Raw genomic sequence first — 17,936 nt, forward strand, 5'->3', positions numbered from 1 at the left:
CGTAGGGGTTTGGGTCGATGTTCTCATGACAGGACAGGAAGGGGAAGAACAGGAGAGCACTGCACTTCTCTATGGCATCCTACACACACACACACACACACACACACACACACACACACACACACACACACACACACACACACACACACACACACACACACACACACACACACACACACACACACACACACACACACACACACACACACACACACACACACACACACACACACACACACACATTTTTACATCAACATATTACAATAAAACACAGAAATAAGCACACATAACACAGGTACATGGACAAGCCTGGTTCAAGCAACAGGGTTCCAGACAGACAGACAGACAGACAGACAGACAGACAGACAGACAGACAGACAGACAGACAGACAGACAGACAGACAGACAGACAGACAGACAGACAGACAGACAGACAGACAGACAGACAGACAGACAGACAGACAGGTCTTACGTCCATGTCAGACTCAGAGTGGCAGGGTCCAGCGAAGTCTATGTCCACTAGAGGGCAGCCTCTTTCATGGGGCAGATCGACTGACCAGCTGTTAGCAAACACTGCTGGCTCCTCTGTCTGCACACCTACACACAGGCACACACACACACGAAACACGTACACACGGTTAAGGTTCCTCCCTCTACATGCCTGACTATAATCCAATAATAATAGAACAACTGTATATTAGAAGAACGACTTTCTCCTCTGGTTTCTTCTGTTCCATCTTTTCTCATTTACCTTCATGTCATTTAGCTGATGCTCTTATCCAGAACAGAGTCAGAAGTGGGATTCGAACCAGTTACCTTTCGGTTACTGGCCGAACGCTCTTAACCACTAAGCAACCTTCTGCCCATTTCTCTGCTCTCCTCTCCTCTCAGGTTACAGGACTAGGGCCTCCCCCTCAGTAATAATAACTAGAATGGTTCCCTGTGGTGCTGAGAGGAGAAAGGTTGTGATGGAGGGATGATTGGGTGCTGAGAGAGAGGATAAGAGATGGATGGAGGAGGGAGAATAAGAGACTGGTTGGACCTGTCTGTCCAGTCTTACAGTGGGCTTTGATGAGGTGTGCGAGTGTGTGTCTCACCACGGGCTGTGGTGAGGTCATCGTTGGGCAGGTTGTTGTAGTTCCCACAAAGTCCACAGGGAGTGCCATGGTGCTGTTCAGACATCTTCAGATATACTCCGCTCCCCCCGTCCCACGCCAGAGAGAAGCCAAACACACTCTTCACCAGCAGGTAGTCAGCCAGACGCTCTATAAACACACCTCCTATTGTCTGGGGTAGGATCAGCCTACACACACACACACACACAGATTTTTTTAATTTTTACAATGCTTTATTGTCACATACACCAGATACGTGCAGTGAAACATATTGTTTTACAGGGTCAGCCATAGTAGTACGGCGCTCCTGGACAAAATGACGGTTAAGTGCCTGGCTCATGGGCACATCGACAGATTTTTCAACTCGTCAGCTTCGGTATTCAAACCAGCGACCTTTCGGTTAATGGACCAACGCTCTAACTGCTAGGCTACCTGCCGCCCTACACACACACACATTACGAAGCACAAACACACACACCTGCGACCCCCCTGGTGGACTTGGTATCCAGAGATGTGGATCTCCTCCTCGTTGGGGAAGAAGAGACTGAGAGCCCTGGGACAGGAGTACACACTGCCCTCACACACACGGCTGTTATGGACCCACACTGTGTACTGTGGTGTGGCTGAGCGGCAGTCCTGGGCCAGTATGTAGGAGCAGGTTCCAGGGTAGTAGAAGTAGCTGCCATCGAACGTCTCATAGTGGTACTGACCCCAAGACCTGCATATCCCATCTCTGTCCTGGCCCTGGTTAGGAACTACACACACACACACACACACACACACACACACACACACACACACACACACACACACACACACACACACACACACACACACACACACACACACACACACACACACACACACACACACACACACACACACACACACACACACACACACACACACACACACACACTCTGAATCAGCTTGCAGGTGCACTGGTCTGTCTTTGTGAGTAAGAGGCTATGGAGAGGTTGGTTGCTCACAGTGCCAGCTCACTAAAAGCTGCTCAGTTCCAGGAAACCCCTGTCTCTGCACTATTCCCAGACCTGCCAACTAGACCCACTGTGTAACAGTGGTGGTGCTGTGGTGGTACTTTAACCAGGTAGGTATTTGGTTAACAGGAACACTGTGTAACAGTGGTGGTCCCTGTCTGCCATACCCGGGACAAGAACCCAACAGCAACATTTCATATTACCGTTGCGCCACCAAACCCACCAAAACCAACCATAGCTGGGCAAGGGAAACACTAATTAAATTCTCAGGCAAGCTACAAGTATAGAGGCTGTACTAGATCCAGTTCTGATGTAGTCTACAGAAACTCAACCCTAATCTTTCAGACTTAATCACACACTATATGGACTGGGGGGTGTTTGTGTGTATGTGTGTGTGTGTGGTTATTAATTTAATGCAGCTTATTAATGATTGTTGATTGACGTGTCAGTCTAACTCTCATGTAGACACACAAACACACACGCACTAAGCACACACAAAAATGAGACATGCATTGTGGAGTGTGTGTGTTACTCACTGATCTGGCAGCGGTCTCCGAGGGCCTGGAACTGTGCACAGTCACACACGCCCCCCTCCTGACACCATCCCCCATTCAGACAGCCACAGTACTCTGGTAAAACACACGCAATCTTTCCTCAATCTTCTCTGGAAAGACTTTTGAGAACAAATGATTCTTTACAAGACAGACTGCTTTTCAGTCTTTTCTGTAGCCACGTTGACCCAACCTCACCCTGTGTGTGTGTGTCTACCTGAGGAGGCATCGCGGGCCGTGTAATTATGTAGAACACTGCGAGGGAGAGCTGCTTCAGAGAGAAGAGGACTGAATGTCTGGAGAGGAGAGAGCACTGGTGAGCACACACATACATACCTACCAGTCCCAGTTTGTGAATCTGTCACACTGTGTGTTTAGTGTGTGTAGTATGTGTGTATCCAATGATGTAGTGGTAAAGAAATAGGTAGCCTGTCATGGTGAAAAAAGTAACAATCTGTACTTTCAATGCTATTTTTCTGTAAAAGGTGGGTAACAACCGTGCAAAACAAAATGTGGCCTTTACCCTGCACTACACCGCTGTGTATCTCTAGCCCTGTTAGTGTAGTTGCCCCAGTGTGTGTGTGTGTGTCCTACAAAGGCGTCTTTGTGCTGGTCAGTGTGTTGAGTGAGTCCTGACCTCTGGTTCTCTTAGGTGTAGTGTACCTACCTCCTCCCCTAGGAGATCCCGTTTCCTCCGCAGTGCATTAGCCCTCCTGCGTCCACACACACACACACACACACACACACACACACACACACACACACACACACACACACACACACACACACACACACACACACACACACACACACACACACACACACACACACACACACACACACACACACACACACACACACACACACACACACACACACCAGCTTGGTCATGACATTGAATGAATAAATCCCCGGAGGGGGATGAGTCTCTCTTTTCCTTTCATTCACTCATCTCACCTCTGTAGTCTTCCGTCTGTCTCTGTCAGTTGGCTCTGAGCTTCTAAACACAAGAAAATGCCATCAATAAAACATCCCACACACTGTCACAATGTACAGGCTCGCATATCACTATCACAATGTACAGGCTCGCATATCACTGTCACAATGTACAGGCTCACATATCACTATCACAATGTACAGACTCACATATCACTATCACAATGTACAGACTCACATATCACTATCACAATGTACAGGCTCACATATCACTATCACAATGTACAGACTCACATATCACTGTCACAATGTACAGAGTCACATATCACTATCACAATGTACAGAGTCACATATCACTATCACAATGTACAGGCTCACATATCACTATCACAATGTACAGACTCACATATCACTATCACAATGTACAGAGTCACATATCACTATCACAATGTACAGGCTCACATATCACTATCACAATGTACAGAGTCACATATCACTATCACAATGTACAGGCTCGCATATCACTATCACAATGTACAGACTCGCATATCACTGTCACAATGTACAGACTCACATATCACTATCACAATGTACAGACTCACATATCACTATCACAATGTACAGACTCACATATCACTATCACAATGTACAGACTCACATATCACTATCACAATGTACAGACTCACATATCACTATCACAATGTACAGACTCACATATCACTATCACAATGTACAGACTCACATATCACTATCACAATGTACAGACTCACATATCACTATCACAATGTACAGACTCACATATCACTATCACAATGTGCAGACTCACATATCACTATCACAATGTACAGACTCACATATCACTATCACAATGTACAGACTCACATATCACTATCACAATGTACAGACTCACATATGACTATCACAATGTACAGACTCACATATCACTATCACAATGTACAGACTCACATATCACTATCACAATGTACAGGCTCACATATCACTATCACAATGTACAGACTCACATATCACTGTCACAATGTACAGACTCACATATCACTATCACAATGTACAGACTCACATATGACTATCACAATGTACAGACTCACATATCACTATCACAATGTACAGACTCACATATCACTGTCACAATGTACAGGCTCACATATCACTATCACAATGTACAGACTCACATATCACTATCACAATGTACAGACTCACATATCACTATCACAATGTACAGACTCACATATCACTGTCACAATGTACAGGCTCACATATCACTATCACAATGTACAGACTCACATATCACTATCACAATGTACAGGCTCACATATCACTATCACAATGTACAGACTCACATATGACTATCACAATGTACAGACTCACATATCACTATCACAATGTACAGACTCACATATCACTATCACAATGTACAGACTCACATATCACTATCACAATGTACAGGCTCACATATCACTATCACAATGTACAGGCTCACATATCACTATCACAATGTACAGGCTCACATATCACTATCACAATGTACAGGCTCGCATATCACTATCACAATGTACAGGCTCGCATATCACTATCACAACACATAACAAATATATCTACAACAGACAGCTAATCTTCAAAATGCAGAACCATTCCAGCATATCAGTAGAATCAGTATTGCACATATTTAAACAACATAAATAACAAGTATTTACACAACTACAGTGTCGGTTGATAATATTAACAGTAAAATGATTCGATATTTCATAATGTTCAAACTTTAATAAACTTTTTAAATCGAGATCACGGATATAGCGCAGATCCTAAATTGCTGGCCTCTGAAATTAAGGTAGTACGCTATGGCACATTTAAAATGTCAAAAGTGCTGAAAGACTGGATATAAATGAATCAGCTGTAAAAGTTATGAAATTGGGATTATGCGCATGTGTCGTTGGGAGACCCACCTTGTGCTGTCAGCAGCTGGAGGACTGAATACCACGAAAGAAGAAACAGTTTGACTCTCCGCGGACCGTTCATCTCAGAGCTCATCCACCCGGAGGTTAACGTAACATTTCACAGGACAGACTGGGGAGTAGTGATCTCTTTTCGTTACCGAGTTTCCCGCGGTTGACATCCACGCGCACAGAGGAAGTTGAGCGAGCCCCTCAGATGGATGATGAGTGCACTTGCGCGCATGTGTTGGGTGTGTGTGTGCGTGTGTGTGTGTGTGTGTGTGTGCATAGTTTTTGTACCAAACAGGTGACATCAAACCGAAAAAAACTGAAAAAAGGAAATACTCAACTCTCAATGCACAGGAAAATAGTGGCCTAACTGAAGTAGATAGATTATCTGAGATTAGGACATTACAAATGCAATAACTGAATAACGTAGGCCTACTTTTGATTATTTTTTAATTTAGTCCTACTTTAAGGTTCAATCTGTATGATTTTCAGTAATTCAACTTTAATTTTATTATAAATGAGATCGATCGTGTGTGTGTGTAACTGTGTGTGTGCGTTATACATATATATATATATGTGTGTGTGTGTGTGTGTATATGTGTGTGTAAGAATAATATAATAATATAATATAATAATAATATATGCCATTTAGCAGACGCTTTTATCCAAAGCGACTTACAGTCATGTGTGCATACATTCTACGTATGGGTGGTCCCGGGGATCGAACCCACTACCCTGGCGTTACAAGCGCCATGCTCTACCAACTGAGCTACAGAAGGACCAGAAAGACTTTGACTCCCTCTGCTGGCCAGTGATGTGAATCTGATGTGAGTGAAGATTTACAGAGCAACAATCTTAGAATGTTTAATAACATAGTATAATGTACATCTTTCACAGTATTATCATGATATATACATGCTAATGTCCCAGATAGTAATGTGTCTTAAATACTTTATACAGTAGAGGAGGGGGTGTGTGTGGGGGGGTCATGAATGGTGGATGGGTATCAGGGTTTGGGAGTTTATAAGTGGGTAGGAGTAGAAGGGCAAAGTCAGTATGCATCAATATAAAGTAGTCTTCTACAGAGAGCTGCCTAGGGATATGACATCACTTCCTGGCAGCCAGCTCAGCGTTGACTTCATCCTCTGCTTTGAGGCCGTGCCATTGAGCAATGGGCCGGCGGGGGTTGGCCAGCATGTCTGACCAATGACGGAGCTCTGTGCCGCTGCTGGCTCCGCCTAGAAAAACCTTCCCGATAGCGTCATTCTTCCCAATCTTATCATAGTCCAACACTGTCACTGCTACCTGCACCTTCTACACACACAAACACAGACACAAACCTATGTTTGATGGGCCTCAATGAGGAAGGATTCATTGTAGTAAGGGAGAGAGAGAGAGAGAGAGAGAGAGAGAGAGAGAGAGAGAGAGAGAGAGAGAGAGAGAGAGAGAGAGAGAGAGAGTGCATGTGTGTTTGTGTGGTGAGAGAGCATACCTGTATCTGTTCGAAAGGCACCTCAAAGCTGAAGGACTCATTGTAGTAAGGGTTGAGAGTGTTCTTCTTGATGCTGGTTTTCTTCTTCTTCAGTCTCTTTCCATTCTGCAGAAGGTGTATCTTTACATAGGGGTCTGACAGAGGAGACAGAGATCAGCCTAACACACACACACACACACACACACACACACACACACACACACACACACACACACACACACACACACACACACACACACACACACACACACACACACACACACACACACACACACACACACACACACACACACACACACACCGCCTCACCTGATAGTCCTCCTACGTCCATCTTCTTTAGGTTTTTGGCCTCGAGGACGACAATGCTTAGTTTCCCTGCTGTAGGAACGTACCTCAGAGAAAGACAGATATCACCCAGACGCTCTGACTGGAGAGAGAGAGAAAGGGGAGTGGGGAAGGGAGAGGGAGAGCGAGGGTAAGAGGTATGGGAGAGTGAATACTGACATTTTTGTTTTCTTCCTACTTTCTGTGAATTCTTTGTTTAATTTTGTGGGGTTAAATGATTTGTAACTTTTTGACTTTCTTTCCTATTTATATATATATATCTCTTCAATCAATTTTTTTTCACTATATTCCTAATTTCTCCATTCTCACCTCCTCTTTCTCTGCCTTCTTCAGTTCCCGCCACTCCTGTGTCATCTGACTGAAGTCCAGGCTGCTCATTGGTACTCGTAGCGCTCCAATAGCGTCGTGTTTAGAGAAACGGTCAAAGTCATACACTGTCATCACCAGAGTCCTGCCTCCCAGTTCACTGTACGGTACCTACACACACACACACACAGTATGCACACACACACACACATACACACACAAACACTTTGTTGAATCAGTGTTAGGGTTTAGAGGTCAGAGGTCAGGAATTAGGTGTACCTTGAAGGTGAAAGTCTCATTGAAGGTTGGGTTGAGTGTCTTCCTGTGGACTTTAGTCTCAAACTTCCTCTTCTTGTCTGGCAAAAGGTAGAGTTTAACATACGGGTCTGAACTTCCCCCAACGTCCATGGCAGGGAGATCACAGGCCTGCAGGATACCTACTACCAACTACAGACAGGGAAGCGGGGTAGAGGGTAGGGTGAGGAGACGGTGAGGAAAGAGGGAGGAAACAGGGAGAGGAAGAGAGAATTTACCCATATATATATCATGTCTCTGATGGAGTGATTTGTTGTTCCTCAGCCTGGTTAATCTGCTGTTCCACTTGGTTAGCTGAATCAGATGTGTTAGAGCAGGGATTGAAACAAGGAGTCTTCACCGTGTTCTCTGTGAAGTTGTAGTCCATTGAGAACTCCAGTCTGCCCAACTTCACTTCCACTTTAGGCTCCTCCTCCTCCCTGCCAGTCAATCCGGTCTCTGTATCACCCTCATCCTTCAGGGGCTAAAGGACACACACACACACATATACACACATAAATGAAACCTGATACTCACTAACCAGCAGAGACATACACAGCCTCAGTTGTAATTAGCCGTGCTTTTTATTAAACGTTTCTGTGCAGCGCTCCACAGGGAGTTGATACTCTGCTATGTGTGTGTGTATGTATACCTCAGAGGTGCCTCCCTCCAGCTCAGTGTCCATGTTCAAGCCCTTCTTCTCCTTCTCTGTGTCCTTGTCTTTCTTCTTCAGACATTTCCTCCAGACACACAAACAGCATGACAACACCAGACACACACTCACCACGCACAGAGCTCCTATAGCCCATGAGGGCACTGCGCGCGCCCACACACACACACACACACACACACACGCACACGCACACACACACACACACACACACACACACACACACACACACACACACACACACACACACACACACACACACACACACACACACACACACACACACACACACACACACACACACACACACACAGTTAATAATACATTGATAGCAGATGTTTTACATAACACAGGAGGGTTTCACTAGCTTGTGAGAGTATTTTATTTCTCAGTTGAGTACTTCAACTGCACTTGGTTTTAAAAATGAACTTAGTGCTACGAAGGCTCTAGAAACCCACCCCTGATTGGTTGTTACTCACTGTGGAGGGAGTGCAACTCGCTCATAAACTTTGTGGAGGTGTGGCCTCCGGGCCCAGGTTCTGGGGTTGCAGAGGCATTGGGGTTGATTAACAGGTGTGAGGGGCTGGGCTGTGCCGGGGTGGCCCTACGACTACTTGTCATCATCTAGAGAGAGAAAGACACAGAGAGAAGGAAAGTCTTTCAAAAAATTTCACTTTTTGCATCCAAACTAGCTCTGTCTTCAAATTTGAGTGAGTGGTTAGATTTCCCAGCCCCATCCTTCAGAATGCCAAACCAAGTGACAGGGCAGGCTGTTTAAATTACAGATTGTTCATTTAACAGTAACTCACAATACTGCAACATTCCAGATATCTGGACAAAAATGACAAACTTTTCAAATAGACACTTATTAGTGTGGAATACTGTATATTAATGATCAGCACCAAGTTTTGAGAAACATCCAGCCGTATGTGTTATAGAGTGGTCATAGTTGTGTGTGTGTCAGACAGCCTCTTGTGTTTCTGCTGGTCTGGCACTAAGGCCAGCTGTACATAAGATACACAACCCTGTCCCCTGTCAAACCTGCTGACAACACAACACATGGGGGGGGGGGGCGTGGAGGAAGAGAGGGGGACAGAGAAAGGACATCATGAGTGTCTGATCTCTGGAGAGAGGAGGTGAGAATGTTTTTAGTCCAGAGTAGGGACGGTTCCAATTCACATCCTACCCCTTCACCTTGATCCCTACCCCTTCTGTGTTTTTCAGATCTGAGTCTGGGAAACTGACTCACTCAGCTCTTAACCTTCATCAATGTTAGCAGAAAATATTCAATGAAGACAGTCTAGCATTCTAGAACTAGTGTAAAACAACACGTGACAATATATGTATATTTTTTTAAATGTAATACGCAATGACATTGATATCATCATGTCATCACTAGAGACACAACTACACTAATCACTGTTGCTAATCAGGAAGAAAATCACTTTGGATTTATTTAGGATGTTTTGCTTGTCTTCCGCATGCCATGCTACTAATAGGTACATACTACAAGTGCATGACAAGTCACTTCCATAGTGGATTGTCTTATAACGAGTTCGTTCCATCATGGCGAAACTCTGTCACTCACTCTAACCCACTCTCTTAGGTCCTCACTATAAATAAGAAGTTAGACCTGCCTGATTAAATAAAGAGTTAAGCTGAAGATAACATACTGTAACATACTGTAGATGGTTCGGATATCCCCACATTTACAACCAAAACTGGAAATGACATTAACCCTGATCCACAGTCAAATATCTAACCCTAACCCAACATTGTAACCCTAACATATATCTATCCCTAAACCAACATTGTAACCCTGACCGACTGTAATCTAACATTTACCCAAAATTATAACCCTAACCCAACTACACCCGTCACCTCAACCACCATCACTGACCACACCTTGGGAGAGAAAGAGTTAGAAAGAGAAGCGAGAGGGAGTCTTACCTTTGTGTGTATGTCCTGGCCTTGGTTCTGACTGGCTGCAGGGTGGAGATGACTCTCAGGTACACACACAGAGAGAGAGAGAGAGAGAGAGAGAGAGAGAGAGAGAGAGAGAGAGAGAGAGAGAGAGAGAGAGAGAGAGAGAGATGACAGGATGAGGAGAGGATCAGGAAAGAGGAAGGGAGGTGAGGAGGGGTGGCAGCTTCTTGTTGTTTGTTTTAACCTTCTGTTCATTCAGCAGAGTCTCTGAGACAAGGAGCACAGGTATGACAGGAAAGAGGGGAATGAGAGCAAGAGAGAAAGGAGAGAGAGGGCATCTCTGGTTGGCTGTGTGAACGTGTGTGAATTAGTATGGGGATATGTATGCTGTCCGATGGGGTGGGTCCCAGGGGGTTGAGTCCCTCTAATCTAAGCCCTGCTCCTTGTGACCTATGCTGCGCCCTTACAGGTCACCTTCGCTGGGACATGGGACATGGATGAATATTCATGGTTTGGTGACATGGCTTTTTATAGGCTCGTTAGCATACTGAGACTTCAGCAGGAGAAACCATCTACATTCCAACTGGATGACTGGTATGCCTGTGTGTGACTGTGCATGCATATACTACATATACATTACTGTTTGTATGTGTGATTGAACATGTACATGTATATACTGCAAACCGGTATGCATTGTGTGTGTGTGTGTGCTTCCAGAGGTCGATACTCTATGTGTAGATGCTGCTGCCTGAATTAGAACTGTAGGATGCGGTTTCTGCAGCAACGCTGGTATCAAGTTCCGGCCCCACCCAGTTCACCTTGACCAGAGATAAGAGATGCACCAATTGACGCACATACATTAACACACACATACGCAGAACTCAGACCTCTGTGAAGCAGTATGATTTCAAACCTGTTGTTCACCTTGCTGAATATTCTGTAGACAGAGCCATTGTATGGATTGATGAATGTGTCCACGGTGAAGATATTCAGTGATTGTAGGTGCTATATGAGGGTCACTAGTTTAGATACGGTTCTAAGATTCCCCAACTGTATTCTTTTTCCCGGTTCATTTTTTAAATAAACTGAATGGCAATTCAATCAAATGTCTAGGTTGGCCTTAAGGTTCTAGTCTTGGTGGTCACATATGTGGTAAAATAGATTTGATTCAGATTGGTCTAAAACTATCTGATAAGGGTAACATAGCACCCTTAGAATTAGAATGATTAGTTATACTTGTATAAAACCTCCACAACATCCTTTTAATCAGAAAAACACTTCTCCACCTGATTGACAACAGCACACACTGTCAACAAGGCAACAGGTGACAGGGTATGTACAGGGTCATCACTACTGATAGGCATGGCGCTGGATTGATCATGTAAAAAACAGCTACATCATATACATTATAGCATATACATTATTATAACATTATTTTTTATAAAGACAATGGAAACACTTTACTAGAAACCTCTGTCATAAGACCTACATAAATAACACTGTTGAAAACATGACATAACATGTCATAAAAAGTCCTACTTCTGGTGTCAGTTTATCAAAACTGTCTTTGTACCAACAGTTATGACTGTTCATGTCATTATCATGTAGCTCTGATGGCAGAGGGATTGAGGGAAGTTGAACCAGATCAATAACAGTGGTTATAGAGGGTTATACACTAAATATCAGGTGTTATACAATTATTATACAGTCTGACAACTATAACTAAGGAAGAAGACTGGACAGGGGAAATATTACTTTCATAAGCCTCCAAACATATGTAGTATGTGTGTGTAGTACAGAAGACTATTCAGGAGATACCAAAATAAAACTAAAAGGAGGCACTCAGTGGAGGGACACACACAGAAAGAGAGAAAGAAAGGAGGAAAGAGGAGTCCTACAGTTTCTCTCTGTTTCCCATCCAGTGTTTCGCAACTCTGGTCCTTGCATTTTTGTTCCAGCCCTGTACTAACACAGGGCTATAAATATGTTGTGCTAGTACAGGTACTAGATCAGAAATGTACGACCCAGGGGGTGCCCAAACTGAAGTAAATAGTAAATAAAAAAATAACTGATCTAACCCCTAATTGAGCCAAGCTCCTACACACATGTAGGAACTAAAACCTGCACACAGGGGACACGGGGGACCGCTATTGGCCGACACACACCCCAGTCCCTATGGTTGTGTTGTATTGCACGCGTCCAAACAGTCTTCATGAGGCTTTGATGAGGCCCACTCCATGAGCTACAACAGTGTTTCCCAACTGGTGGCAAGCGGCCCGAGTTTTCTGAGCCAAAAAAAACTATGACATCATTTGTTTTACATTGTCATACATAAGACTGTAAAAACACTAGGAAATTAGGTCCAACTGACTTTGATTTAAGAAATCTGTTCCCAAGTATAGCCATGCATAATAGACACGTGATCGTATACAAATGTAAGCAAGGTTTGAAATTATTATGTTTTAGTCAAATGTGTGTTTGGTCTTATTGCAGTCAATTTGCAGTCTACAAATTATTTGTAATTATAAACTGAGTGGTTCAAGCCCTGAATGCTGATTAGCTGACAGCTGTAGAATATCAGACCGTATACCGCAGTTATGACAAAACATTTATTTTTAGTTCTAATTACGTTGGTAACCAGTTTATAATGGTAATAAGGCACCGCAGGTTTGTGGTATATGGCCAATATACCACAGCTAAGGACTGTATCCAGGCACTCTACGCTGCGTTGTGCATAATAACAGCCCTTAGCCGTGGTATATTAGCCATATACTACACCCTATTGGGCCTTATTGCTTCATTATGTTCTGGCCCCTCGACCATCCACTCAATAAAAAATATATTAAAAATCGTCCCACGGCTGAATCTAGTTGATGATCCCTGGGCTACAACCACTAACCCTAACCCTGGGAGGATTGGCCACATTTGGGGAGTGGTGGGATGAAGACACTGCTAGCCAATGAAATCAAAAGAGCAGTTTGTGGTAGTAGCTTATAGAGTGGACCGTGTTATAGTGCCCTCCACCAATATTGGCACCCTTAGTAAATATAAGCAAAACGGGCTGTGAAAAAAAATGCTTTACTGTTTATCCTCTTGGTCTTTCATTCCAAATATTCACAAAAATGTAACTTTTAATTTAAGTAAAATTGAGACATTTTTTTGAAATAAATATTTTTTGATGAAGCATGTGCCACAATTATTGGCACTCCTAGATATTCTTATAGGTAAAATCTAACTGAAGTATATTCACATTAATATTTTACATTAAGTTCACCTGAATGATTAGGAACACATAAGTGGTAAGCCATGAATTTCCGTTTCACTGGGGTATAAATATGAGGTGACACACAGGTCAAATTCCCATCATCAATCACTATGGGAAAGACACGATGGTTGAAAATGCCCATTTCCACTATCAGGTCAATAATTAAGAAGTTTAATGCAACTGGAGAGAGATGTTAACAATCAGCCTGGAAGAGGACGTGTGTCTATATTGACCCCACGCAGTGAGGATGGTTCGAATGGCCCAAAAAATCTTCAAGGATCACAGCTGGTGAATTGCAGACGTTAGTTGGGTCTTGGGGTCCGAAAGTCTCCAAAACTACAATCAGACGCACCTACATAACCACAAGTTGTTAGGGAGAGTTTCCAAAAAAAGCCTTTGCTGTCAAACTCAAGTGCCTACATTTTTCAAAACTTTACTGGAGTTTTCAATGGAACTGGGTTCTATGGTCAGATGAGACCAAAATAGAGCTTTTTGGAAACAAACACCAGAGGTAGGTCTGGCATGGACAGAAAGATAGCCATGTAAAAAAGTACCTCATCCCCACTGTGAAGTATGGTGGTGGATATTTTATGTTATGGGGCTGTTTTTCTTCCAAAGGCCCTGGACAACTTGTTAGGAAAAATGGTATCATGGACAAGTACCAGCAGATATAAACTGGGCCATGGTTGGACCTTCCAGCAGTACATGATCCAAAGCACTCCTCAAAATCAACACAAAAATGGTTCACTGACCACAGAATCAAGATTTTTCCATGGCCATCCCAGTCCCCTGGCCTAAACCCCATATACATTTACATTACATTTAAGTCATTTAGCAGACGCTCTTATCCAGAGCAAATCTGTGGGATGAGCTGAAGAGGAGAGTGGACCTCAGAATCTGAAGGATCTGGAGAGATTCTGTTTGGAAGAATGGTCTCAGATCCCTTGCCATGTGTTCTTCAACCTCATTACGTATTATAGGAGTATCAGAGCTGTTATCGTGACAAAGGGAGGTTGCACAAAGTATTGAATGAAGGGGAGCCAATAATTGTGGCATACAGAGAAAAATATTAGTTTTTTAAATATTTTTTTCAAATTATTTTACTTTAATTAAAGGTTAGATTTATGTGAATATTTTGAAAGAAAGACCAAGAGGATAAACAAATACATTTTCTTTTCACAGCCCGTTTGCTCATATTCACCAAGGGTGCCAATAATAGTAGAGGGCACTGTACATCTCCCCTTCATAGTCCAGTGCATAGCAGAACACACACCAGGGTTGGGATCAATTCACTTTTTCTATTGAATTTTTAGTCACTTCCTGAATTGAAACCTGAAATGACCACAACATGCACAGTTCTGCCCTTCATTGCACGTCTGACACATTGTTCAAACAAGGCTACCAAAACAAACACTAACATCTGTATTCTGTCACTTTTTACAAAAACAAAGATCTGCAAACGAAGACAGAGGAAATGCTGTATATCCTTTCCATTGTCCGGATTGAACGAGAGGATGGTGGAGGTGGAGCCAAACCAGGAGGTGTGTCTTGATATCCAAACTTGATGTCCAAACTCGTACACTACTTAGTACACTAGTGTGAAACGCTCCGTCTCAAACGTCACCCTATTCTCCATATAGTGTTTTTAATTGGGATTTCAACTCCATGACTGAATTGAGCCCAACCCTGTGTGGGAAGTGGAAGGTTAGAATTCATCATGTCTTGCCAAGGCTTCTCCAAAGTCAGTAGCCTGACTGCCAACGAAGAGGTCATACTTCTCTACGATCTCTGCCTTGGTCAGATGGCCGTCCTACAGAGAGAGGGGGAGAGAAAACACAATCTTTGGTTAGATGCGCTCTGTTCCGGTACACGCACACGCACACGCACACGCACACACACACACACACACACACACACACACACACACACACACACACACACACACACACACACACACACACACACACCTTGTCGTTATCTGACTCGTAGACCAGGTGTTTGGCTTCTGCCTCTGCATGGTCGTAGTCTGAAGGGAGGATCCAGTCTCTGGTCTCCTCCTTGTCCATGCGGCCATCTTTGTTTTTATCTCTGAACTCAGTAAACTGTTCTCGTTCTGTCTTCACCCACTCTGGCTCTGAAGGATCACCCTCCTGGTTATACATGTCACCTAGAAGAGGGGAAGGAGGGAAGAGAAAAGGAAAAGAGAGATGCTGATATGTTATAACTATGTGTCCCCCATGTACTGATTCAGGTGTTATTACAGGTTATAACTCACCTATGTACTCCTCCAGATCTATGAAGCCGTCTCCGTTTTTATCAATGTCCTCCATGGTCTCCTACAGGAGAAGGTATTGGCACAAATATGTTACTGGCTGATTACCTTAGACAATAAAGAAATTGTGTTTGTATTACAAAATAAATGCTGTGTGTTTGGGTGTGTGACCCACCAGTACAACTATATCCTTCATATGGTCGTACTCCTCAGGATGGAGGAAGGCTGTAAACTCCTCTTTATTGGCCTTCAGGTCAGCGTCCAGGTCGGCCATTTTGAATCTCCTCTCGTCACGTGACATCATCTGTCTGTAGCTGAAGCCATCTTCTGGGTCTGAATCATCTTAGGGGCACACATACCAATTAAAAAAGTTTAAGTCAGACCTTCCAGTGAAAAGGCACTTGTCAGGGGTCGTAAGTTGCATTCTTATACTCGCTCAGAGTGTGTGCCCGTACCCAGTATGTATCCGTATGTGGCATTCTTGTACTCCTCCCAGGACACCAGTCCATCTCCGTTAAGGTCATGACCTTTCCACTGGCGGTCCACATCATCATAGATCCACCTCTTCTGACTGTGTTTGATCCACTTCTTCAGCTCCTCTACTGACACATACCCATTCTTGTCCTCATCTATACGCTCTACCAACATACTGTAGGGAGAGAGAGAAGGGTGTAAAATCCATATTTTCAATACAAATCTATTTCTCTCGCTTCTAAACAAGATGCAGCATCTGCGTTTGTGTGTGTGGGTGTGTTACCCCAATCTCTCCTTGCTCTCTTCAGGTGTGAGCTGATCGAAGGTCTTGGCCTCATCCTGTCCAAGAAACGCTTCATGGTCATAATCAAAGTTATCTGCGTCGTCATGGTTGCGGTTGCTAAGCAGGTCGTCATGAATGACACGGTCCTTCTTGTCGATGGTGGGTTTACTGGAGGCGTGCACCACGCACAGCGCAAAGCACATGACCAACGGCCGCAGCGCCATACTCTGACACATACACACGACAGACAGATGCTTACAACAATATGATTGTGTCAGTCTATTTAGTTTACGACAGGAATTCGTCATGCCCATCTTTAGTTTAGCCATACTAATAGGAACGGCCTTAGCAAGCTAGAAATCTAGCCGGATATCAACGCGATCAGTGACAGTGTGTGATGAAGTAGCTAGTTCCACCAAAGATATAACAAACTCAGTTTCCCCTACTCATCTGTGGCTCCACCGTTTCTGGCTGAACTAGCCGCGTTTTTTAAAATACATGACATGGATAGCTAGTTGGCTTTATGTTAGTCTTACCCTGCTGTGAAGCCAGTTAGCAAGCAAGCTAACGTTAGCAAATAAGCATGCTTGCTAGCTCGACATCTGTTGAAATAAATGCACTGTTCATGTCAGTGTATAACTTTAATGTTACAATAATTTAGCAGGATAAAACAGATGCACTGTGAATTTAGGTATGCGTAAAAGTGATATTTTACTCACCGGTCTTTCTTTAGTCTTTCGCTTTTGACCGTCAACGTCATCTACTCCGGATACACACCCATCGCCGAAGTAAAGTCGTTTCCTGTACTAAGATTAGCTTGTTTCATACCGCTCGTCCATTACTCCACTTCTGGACAGCTTCGGCCTTTTGATTGGTTAATAACCGCCACGTCCTCACGCTATGAGCTTGTAATGTTTTTAAATATTTTCCCCATTCCCCAAAAAAGAGCAGCACTTATCAAAACAACTTTCTAACATTGACTTTTATTTCTTGTTGTGACATTAAGTGTTTTTTAAAACTGCATCACACAACCAAGTTCATTAGTAGGATA

At 43.6% G+C, this 17,936-nt stretch overlaps 3 protein-coding genes across 5 annotated transcripts in view; all 3 read right to left on the bottom strand.

The window, feature by feature from the left end:
- LOC124042272 (otogelin-like protein) overlaps window positions 1-5,727 on the bottom strand; it is a 50,850-nt gene extending 45,123 nt beyond the window's left edge. The window contains exons 1-9 of the mRNA XM_046360676.1: window positions 5,562-5,727; window positions 3,622-3,664; window positions 3,332-3,377; window positions 2,882-2,960; window positions 2,650-2,742; window positions 1,594-1,870; window positions 1,098-1,303; window positions 473-597; window positions 1-79 (exon numbers count right to left, since the gene is read on the bottom strand). The exon at window positions 1-79 is cut by the window's left edge and continues 28 nt beyond it. Of these exons, the coding sequence (XP_046216632.1) occupies window positions 1-79; window positions 473-597; window positions 1,098-1,303; window positions 1,594-1,870; window positions 2,650-2,742; window positions 2,882-2,960; window positions 3,332-3,377; window positions 3,622-3,664; window positions 5,562-5,646 (1,033 nt within the window). The 5' untranslated portion in view covers window positions 5,647-5,727. The remainder of the gene's footprint in view (window positions 80-472; window positions 598-1,097; window positions 1,304-1,593; window positions 1,871-2,649; window positions 2,743-2,881; window positions 2,961-3,331; window positions 3,378-3,621; window positions 3,665-5,561) is intronic.
- A 729-nt stretch (window positions 5,728-6,456) lies between these two features.
- On the bottom strand, window positions 6,457-9,281 carry LOC124036094 (synaptotagmin-1-like). Its single transcript, XM_046350241.1, has 8 exons — window positions 9,145-9,281; window positions 8,648-8,811; window positions 8,357-8,479; window positions 7,981-8,148; window positions 7,705-7,872; window positions 7,360-7,477; window positions 7,051-7,184; window positions 6,457-6,872 (listed from the first exon to the last, which is right to left on the bottom strand). The coding sequence occupies exons 1-8, from the start codon at window positions 9,167-9,169 to the stop codon at window positions 6,666-6,668; spliced, it is 1,107 nt and encodes a 368-aa protein (XP_046206197.1). The 5' UTR covers window positions 9,170-9,281; the 3' UTR covers window positions 6,457-6,665.
- Window positions 9,282-14,940: 5,659 nt separating this feature from the next.
- On the bottom strand, window positions 14,941-17,751 carry LOC124036103 (calumenin-B-like). Of its 3 annotated transcripts, XM_046350268.1 has the most exons (8): window positions 17,605-17,678; window positions 17,422-17,487; window positions 16,886-17,112; window positions 16,584-16,777; window positions 16,304-16,470; window positions 16,132-16,192; window positions 15,824-16,023; window positions 14,941-15,666 (listed from the first exon to the last, which is right to left on the bottom strand). In XM_046350268.1, exons 3-8 carry the CDS (start codon window positions 17,107-17,109, stop codon window positions 15,562-15,564), a joined length of 951 nt encoding a protein of 316 aa, XP_046206224.1. In that variant the 5' UTR covers window positions 17,110-17,112; window positions 17,422-17,487; window positions 17,605-17,678; the 3' UTR covers window positions 14,941-15,561. The 3 variants fall into 3 exon arrangements, with proteins under 3 accessions (XP_046206224.1, XP_046206216.1, XP_046206207.1); XM_046350260.1 differs by lacking the exon at window positions 17,422-17,487 and having other exon boundaries at window positions 17,605-17,751; XM_046350251.1 differs by lacking the exons at window positions 17,422-17,487; window positions 17,605-17,678 and having other exon boundaries at window positions 16,886-17,134.
- Window positions 17,752-17,936: the final 185 nt, after the last annotated feature.

This window comes from Oncorhynchus gorbuscha, linkage group LG01, assembly GCF_021184085.1.
Source record: "Oncorhynchus gorbuscha isolate QuinsamMale2020 ecotype Even-year linkage group LG01, OgorEven_v1.0, whole genome shotgun sequence".
NCBI lineage: Eukaryota > Metazoa > Chordata > Actinopteri > Salmoniformes > Salmonidae > Oncorhynchus > Oncorhynchus gorbuscha.

Excerpts from the sequence above, each read along its gene's own strand:
- LOC124036094 (XM_046350241.1), bottom strand. The coding sequence starts at position 9,169 with ATGAGCGAGTTGCACTCCCTCCACA. Across the intron at positions 8,480-8,647 it reads TGGAGGGAGGCACCTCTGAG|CCCCTGAAGGATGAGGGTGA; the intron begins GTATACATACAC and ends TGTGTCCTTTAG. Across the intron at positions 7,478-7,704 it reads AGAAGGCAGAGAAAGAGGAG|TCAGAGCGTCTGGGTGATAT; the intron begins GTGAGAATGGAG and ends CTCTCTCTCCAG.
- LOC124036103 (XM_046350251.1), bottom strand. The coding sequence starts at position 17,121 with ATGTGTCAGAGTATGGCGCTGCGGCCGTTGGTCATGTGCTTTGCGCTG. Across the intron at positions 16,778-16,885 it reads GAGAGCAAGGAGAGATTGGG|TATGTTGGTAGAGCGTATAG; the intron begins GTAACACACCCA and ends CTCTCCCTACAG. Across the intron at positions 15,667-15,823 it reads ACGAGTCAGATAACGACAAG|GACGGCCATCTGACCAAGGC; the intron begins GTGTGTGTGTGT and ends CTCTCTCTGTAG.